The 7,429-nt window shown below is 58.9% G+C and overlaps 1 protein-coding gene across 1 annotated transcript; it reads left to right on the top strand.

The window, feature by feature from the left end:
* The first annotated feature begins 5,042 nt into the window (after positions 1-5,042).
* On the top strand, positions 5,043-6,693 carry EVA1B (eva-1 homolog B). Its single transcript, XM_060082275.1, has 3 exons — positions 5,043-5,225; positions 5,634-5,731; positions 6,014-6,693. The coding sequence occupies exons 2-3, from the start codon at positions 5,665-5,667 to the stop codon at positions 6,430-6,432; spliced, it is 486 nt and encodes a 161-aa protein (XP_059938258.1). The 5' UTR covers positions 5,043-5,225; positions 5,634-5,664; the 3' UTR covers positions 6,433-6,693.
* The last annotated feature ends 736 nt before the right edge of the window (positions 6,694-7,429 follow it).

The raw sequence follows: 7,429 nt of genomic DNA, 5'->3' as shown, positions 1-7,429 counted from the left end.
TTTTAAAAGTCCAATGTTGTTCTTCTCCTGCTTAACATCCCTCCCGCCATAGCTTCTGTACACACAGGGTAACATCCAGAGGCCTGTGTGTGGCTTAGAAAGCACTCTCCTCCAGGCCCCGTCTGACTTCCCAGCCCTCCCCTCCCTCACTGTCCCCAGCCACGCAGCCTCCTTGCTGACCCCAAAGGAGCCCTCCTTGCTGACCCCAAAGGAGCCAAGCAGCTTCTACCTCAAAGCCTTGGCATTAGCTTTTTTTCTGGGAGGCTCTTCCCCCAGATATGTGCATGGCTCACTTCCCTCGGCTCAAAATCTCACCTCCTCAGAGAGGTTGTCCCTGGCCACGTCCACTGGGTCTTCCCTAGCCCCTTCCCCTGCTTTGTTTCCCTTCATTGTGCTTATCACAGCCTGACACTACAAGGTATGTGTGATTATCGATTATATCCGTCTCCCCTACTTGGATGTTGAGCTCCACGAGGGCGGGAGGATTTTCTGTGTGTCCATGGCGGGGTGGGGGGGGAATTGGGGGGGTGGTCGTCACAATGACAGAGGTCAGGGGGTGCTGCTGGCATTTGGGGGGCGGGGGCCAAAGCTCCAGGCAACCCCAGAAGGAGGACAGATTCTACATCCTGCTCGACATGAGTGAAGAATGTGTTTATAATTACCAGAGCCAAGACTCTAACTCCATTTTATATATAAACACAGAGGACTTGTGTATACATAATATACACTGAATTTTCTGGGAAGGCAACTACTGTGTAAAGTGAAGGAAATTTGTACTTTGTTTTGTTCAGAACTTTACCAAGAGTTCACAGTTTCAGACACTGACATAATATATCCCAGCATCGGTCTGCACTCGTAGCTGTCACCTTCCTGGCAATTAATTACTTCACAAATACACAGCATTGCCCTTTATTTCTTTTATATTACAGGACAAAAAGATATGTACATTTTAAAATTATATTATCTATATTAATTTAATTATATAATTATTCGATTTAATTATATATTAATTTTAATTAGAGGTGGGTCTATTCGCCATAAATTTCATTTCAGGAGCATACAAGAAGCAATTAGAAAATATCATGAAGGGAATTCCCTGGCGGTCCAGTGGTTAGGACTCCGTGCTTCCACTTCTGGGGGCACAGGTTCAATCCCTGGTCAGGGAACTAAGATCCTGCATGCCTCACGGCACAGCCAAAAAAAAAAAAAAAAAAAGGAAAGAAAGAAAATATCATGAAAAGGCAGCTTTGGGTCTGACAGGATGGAGAACCATGGCCTAGAGCTGCCCAGTGGAAGACTGTTAGGGAACATAGCTCTGAAGTTCAAATCCAGGCCCTCCCATTTACCTCCATGTGACTGTACACAGGCTACTTGACCTCTCTGAGCCTCACTCTCCTCCTCTGTAAAATGGGAGTCATGCTACAAACTACACAGGGTTCGTGGGAGGATTTGAAGTGCTGAGACAAGCACGGCGTTTAGCAAAGTGCCAGGTACCTAGAGAATACTTAGTATCCATAACCGTTATTTACTCGTTTTGCAGACTTTCACAGTGCCTCTTCCCAGCAGCTGTCCCAGGTGCTGAGGGGGCATTCAGAGGACTGCGCAGGTCTTAGGAGGCCTTGAGTGAGTCCCCTTCCTCCTCCACCCAAGACCTAGGCAGCCCCTGACCTCCAGGTGGGCTGAGGCCCCAGTGTCTGGAGCAGAGCAGCCAGGGCCAGCCTCGACCTGGGCCACTGGGGAAGGGGGCAGAGTGAGGCTTTGCCTCGAGCCCTGAATGTGCCACAGGCCTCCCGAGGGCCCTCCCAGAGGCTCTGGATCTCTCCGCCTTCTGACCACCCATTAACACCCGTCTTTCCTGTATGTCATCTTAGGAACACTCTGCACCTCCCAAGGTGACAAATCTTTAGTCTCACAGGCAGACAGGAAGACAGAAAGGCAACCAACAAATGGGCAGGTGGGCAGGCAGCAGGTCAGCCACAGGTCGACAGACAAGGAGGAAATCAGGAGGCGGACAGGTGGGACGCAAGCCAGGCAGGCAGGTGACATATATGCAGAGAGATCCCAGCCAGCATGACCAGAAAGGAGGTGGCTGGGCAGACCTACAGACAGGCCGGTGGGCGGGCAGAGGCAGACAGAAAAGCAGATAGGCAGGTGGCCAGGAGGGCATGGGGATGGGGGGGGTGAGGGGGGATGGCCCACATGGACCAAAGGCTTCGGGCCCTCTCCCAGGGCCTCGAGGAGCAGCCCCCAGCTTCTTTGAACCCTCCAAGGCAAGGCTGCCACTTCTCCCACCTGGCCTGGCTTGGCCACGTGCATCCCTCTGGAGAAGGCAGCCCTCTGGGTAGCTCTCTCTGAGGGACCAGCAACCAGCTCAAGCCCCACCCTGCTCCAACATAGCCATCTGCTTCACCAGGGTTGAGTCACACCTGAACCACTCCAAACACACAAGTCACACGCCAACCCAAACACAGACACACCCTTGTCCGTAGGTAGCGATACCCAGAGATCTGCATAGCACAGATGCGCGGAAACAGCTTAACACAAACACATCCAATATCTTAGAGCCCCTACTCAGAGAGGCATGCACGTGGACCCACACGGAGACACAGGTATGTGCCATACAAACCGACGCACAGCATCCTCACACTCAGGGTCAGTCATACACGCACGGCCGCAGCACACACTGATATCCACGTGGACGGGCAGACATCCAACATGTCAGTGCAACCCATGGAAACCCACAGCCAGGGGTCAGATTCCAGCCTCAGCTTCCCCTTGCAGTCCTGGCCAGGTCTTCCTCCCACCCCGCCCCGGTCTCTCCTGGCTGACGCCTCCTGCAGGAGACCTGCAGTGCAGCATCCAGAACTCTCTTCTCTCCTGTCCCCTGGGCGACCTCAGCCACTCCCCGGTGTGCAGTCCACCTTGTCTTGAGGACTCGCAAACACACTCCCAAGGCCGAACTCCTCCGGACTGCGCCTGCGTGTCTGACGGCTCCACCCAGATACTTATGGACCTCTCAAATCTAACCACCTGAAATGAAACTTGGATTCTCTAAATCCTGCTCCCCACCTGAGCTTTCCTCAGGTGCTCAGGCCCAATACCAAGCAGCTGTCCTGCATTCCTGCTTCCCTCACATCCTCACGCAATCCAGGGAGTCCTGCTGCCGCTCCCTTCAGAATCTCAGCCTGGCTCACCTCCTCCACTGGCCCTCCTGGTCCAAGCCCTCGGCCACTGCTGGCCTGGATGGCTGCCAGCCTGCTCACTGTTCTCCAGGCTTCCATTCTTCCCCTGCGGCCCCATCCTACCCTGAGCGCCCAGGGGGACCTCTCCGAAGTGCATCAGAGAACCATGACACTCTCCTGATGGAAACTCTCCAGGGACCCCAACCACACTTGCGAAACATCCAAGCTCCTCCGCAGGCCCACCGGCCCCTTCACAATCACCCCATCACCTGTCCCCGCACCTCGCTGCCCCTGGGAGTGGTGCCCCCAGACGCTCCTACCTCAGGGCCCTCGGCCTCTTTCCTGCCCTGACACTCTCCTCCAGATCCTGGCACAGCTGCCCGCTCTTCTGGATTCAAGCCTCTGCCCCGTGTCACCTGTGAGAGCTGCCCCAGGTGTTCTTCATCACCCTTCCCCACTCCATCGCCCTCTGAGCACTTAGGAGCACCCAAGACCATCTTCTTCACGTACTGTCTCTCCGCCTTAGCGTCAGTTCCAAGAGGGCAAAGATTTGTGTCTGTTCTGTTTACTGCTAAACCCCATTACCAGGAAGTGCTAAGCAGACCAGTTAGCATTTGTTGACTAGTGGCTGAACGGATTTATACACAGACATAGCCACCCCACAAAAATGCTCAAGCAGATACAACACGAAAATAGACACACAAATATACGAATATGGGCAGAAATACCTCCACACATGCTCACAAAGCAGACTAAACAGTCACAGAGACATCAAGAGTCCCTTCCCCTACCCGTGGGAGTCATCCTAGTCGTTTCCCTAATCAGATCTGCCCTCTGCTTGAACCCAGTCTCAGGACTGGGAGTGGGGGTCTCCAGACTGGACAGAGAAGGGGGTCACTGGCCCACAGGCCTCAGGCTGTGCCTTCAGCTATGTCTGCAATTTCCTCTCCCCTTCCTTCCCTCCTCCTCTCTAAGGCTCCTGCCAAGAAGGCCTCCCCCTCACCCCATCCCAGCACAGGAAGGGGGGCCCAAAAGCGGGGGCCTGGGAGTCTGGGCAGGAAGAAGACCCGGCTGCATGCTGATCACACACACACTGCAGGCACAAGCCCTGAGCCTGCGTGGAAATGTGTGCACGTGCACCAGCAGGTTTAGCCCAGAGCCAAACACACCTCTGCCCCTGTGCAGAAGAGCACAGGGGCCAGCAGAGGCCCCGGGCTTGGTTCTGCAAGGCTGGCCTAGGCCTGGCTTGAAGCCAGAGTCCAACATTCATTAACCCTGCGTGACCAGAGCTGGGCCAGCTGGCCACACTCACTGCCTGGGCCCTGGGAGGAGGGGATGAGAACCCCGGCCCTGGATTGTGGCTGAGGGTCTGGGGGAGGAGGGTTGGTATCTGAGCTAGGGAAAGGGGCAGTCTTCCCTGGGTGAGGGGGCCTCCTGGGAGGAAGAGCAAGGTTTGGGGAAGGGGTTAAGAGCCCATGGTCAGAGAACAGTGGATTCAAATCCTGACCGTCTGGGTTAAGTTATTCAATCCCTCTGTGACTCAGTGGACTCATCTGTCAAGTGGGGATAATGGTCCCCACGTTATAGGGTTGTTAGGATTAAATGAAAAGATATTGTAAAGGGCTTAACATTGCCTGGCACCTAGGGAGAACTCCATCCTCGGTATTACTGTTGTTATTAGCAGCCTGGGGGCGGGTTCCTGCAACCGGCCTCCCCAGCGGTTTCCTGTCGGGGAGCAGACGGCCCCTCAGGCCTCGGCCCGGCCCCACCCCTCCTCCCTGCAGCCCTCCTCTCCCCTTCCTCTCCCGGCCCTTTTCCTCCCCGCCTCCCCCGCCCCGCCCCGCCCCGTCCCTCCTCTTTCCTCGGAGGAAACTTTCCGCCGGCTGGTCCATCGGCCCTTGTCCGGCCCGCGCTGCCGCGGCCTGGGATCCGAGCTGGGCGGGCAGGTGACCGGGACCGGACGGGGCGGGAGCGGCCGGGCCCCGGGTGTCTGCGGCCGCCGGACGCGCCGGGGCCGGGCAGCGGGGAAGCGGGGCGCTGACGGTGAGTGAGCCCGGGCCTCCGGGCCCGGGGGTCCCCGCGGGGCGGGCGGGATGGGAGAGGGAGGCGGCTTCCCTTCCCGGAGCCCGCCCAGGGAGTAAGGAAGGCGCCCGCGTCTCTCTCCTCCATCCCGATTCCCGGACGGCGAAAGCGGGCCTCGTTTAGGGTGCCCACCAGGGGACGGAGCCTCCTGCGGCTCACTCCCCCGACCCTCAGGTGTTGGGGCGTCCGCGCCCAGGGGAAGGGTCCCCCAGCCAGGGCCCAGGTCGGCAACGAAGTTAGGAAGCCGCTCTCTCCAGGGTGGAGCCTGGATGGGGCTGCCCTTCCAGGGAGCAGAGCTGCCCCGAGGAGAAAGCGGGGTCAGGGTCGGCTCCAGAGGGGGAGGAGGGTCTGACCTTGCTGACCTCGCAGGCTGACAGGGGAGCTGCGCCCCCAGAGAAGCATGGATGCCCCGCGAAGGGACATGGAGTTGCTCAGCAACAGCCTGGCGGCCTACGCACACATCCGCGGTGAGGGCAGACCCCGGGACCTGGACCCCTCCCTGCCTCCTCAGGCCCCACTCCACCCCTTCCCTCCCCTCCTCCCCGCCCCTACCACTGTAACCACCCTTAGCCAGTCACTTACTCCCAAACCGCCCCCCACTCCCCCGACTGCCCGATGGCGGCTACCTAAGGTCCCTCAAATAGAGGGCACTGTCCTTGCCCCCCAAACTTAGAACCTGGAGTCTTTTAGAGATGGGATGACTCCCAGGCACCAGGCCCCCTCCGTGACTTCTGACCTCTGACCCCCAGCTAACCCCGAGAGCTTCGGCCTCTACTTCGTGCTGGGTGTCTGCTTTGGCCTGCTGCTCACCCTGTGCCTACTAGTCATCAGCATCTCCTGCGCACCCCGCCCGCGGCCCCGAGGCCCCACTCCGCGCCGGGACCCCCGCAGCAGCACCCTGGAGGCCGAGGACGACGACGACGACGACGACGACGATGAGGACACGGTGACTCGGCCGGGCCCCGAAGTGTCCGCGGAGCCCGACGGGCCCCTGAGCGTCAACGTCTTCACTTCGGCGGAGGAGCTGGAGCGGGCACAGCGGCTAGAGGAGCGGGAACGGATCCTGCGGGAGATCTGGCGCACTGGACAGCCAGACCTGCTGGGCACCGGCACGCTGGGGCCCAGCCCCACAGGCACGGGCACCCTGGGCCGCATGCACTATTACTGACCGGCCCCCAGAGCCTACTGGATATGCACAGGGGCTTCAAGCTGCCCCAGGACCTTTGGACTGCCCCTGCCCATGGTGCTATGGAGGCCCGCCCCCACGGCTCCCCTGGTGCTATTGGGCCTGGATTCCCGTCCCCTGGGAGACACCCTTCCCCCGTCCAGCCAGAAGGCCCAGGGGGTAGGGCAGGACGCAGGGTCCCCATCCCTTCTCTGGGGGACGGTTAAGAGGTGACGTGACCAATGAAAGCTGCATTCTCAGTGACTCAGTCTCCCTCTGTTATCCTTCCCCCTAATGACTCCCAAGCTCTTGCCATGCAGGGGGCCCCAGGGCTGAGACCCCTTTACCAGGCTGACCACCTCCTTCCACCCACCCGACGCCTCAGCACACATGCTTGCGTTCAATTCACACATGGCAAAAACACACTCCTGCACCCACACTTCACCGCCTCACCACAGACGCACACACAAAAATCAACCGCATTCCTTACAAATGCATTCCTTACCGGCAAACGCCCGGGTACACGTTGCCCCTATCCCTACAAATGCCCTAGGTTTATGCATCATTGCAATCACACACACGCGCGCGCACACAAGGCCTCGGAACCCTAACCTTGACGCTAAGGCGCTATTAGCCCCAATGTAACCTGGGGTGCCTGAGCTGGGCTGTGGAGTTCCTGTGTCACTGCGTTCCTGGGAGTCCCTCAGAGCGGACAGTGGAGGCAACTGGGAGGGGTCCGGGCTGGAGAGCCGGCCCGCCCGGCCCCTCCCCTGGCGCACAGCTGGATTCTGGAATCCGGCCCCCGGGCAGAGGCCCGACCCCTCCTGGGCCCCTCCTGCCGGCCATTTCTCCAGCGCGGGGACTAGCGTCCGAAGGAGACACCCTCCCCCCTCGCCATCCGGTGGATAAAAATAGCCATGCGCAGGCCCTGGGAGCGGTAATGGAAGCCACATGTTGGCCAGATGTGCCCAGGAGCGGCTGCCAGGAAAGCGGAGGGACA

Source organism: Mesoplodon densirostris, chromosome 2, assembly GCF_025265405.1.
Source record: "Mesoplodon densirostris isolate mMesDen1 chromosome 2, mMesDen1 primary haplotype, whole genome shotgun sequence".
Taxonomy (NCBI): domain Eukaryota; kingdom Metazoa; phylum Chordata; class Mammalia; order Artiodactyla; family Ziphiidae; genus Mesoplodon; species Mesoplodon densirostris.
Note: the sequence above shows the minus strand (reverse complement) of the source record. Positions and strands in the feature narration are given on the sequence as shown.

What these genes read in the sequence shown, in the direction of transcription:
- EVA1B (XM_060082275.1), top strand. Translation starts at nt 5,665, where the DNA reads ATGGATGCCCCGCGAAGGGACATGGAGTTGCTCAGCAACAGCCTGGCG. An exon ending in GGCCTACGCACACATCCGCG is followed by an intron (nt 5,732 to 6,013) that starts GTGAGGGCAGAC and finishes TCTGACCCCCAG; the next exon opens with CTAACCCCGAGAGCTTCGGC.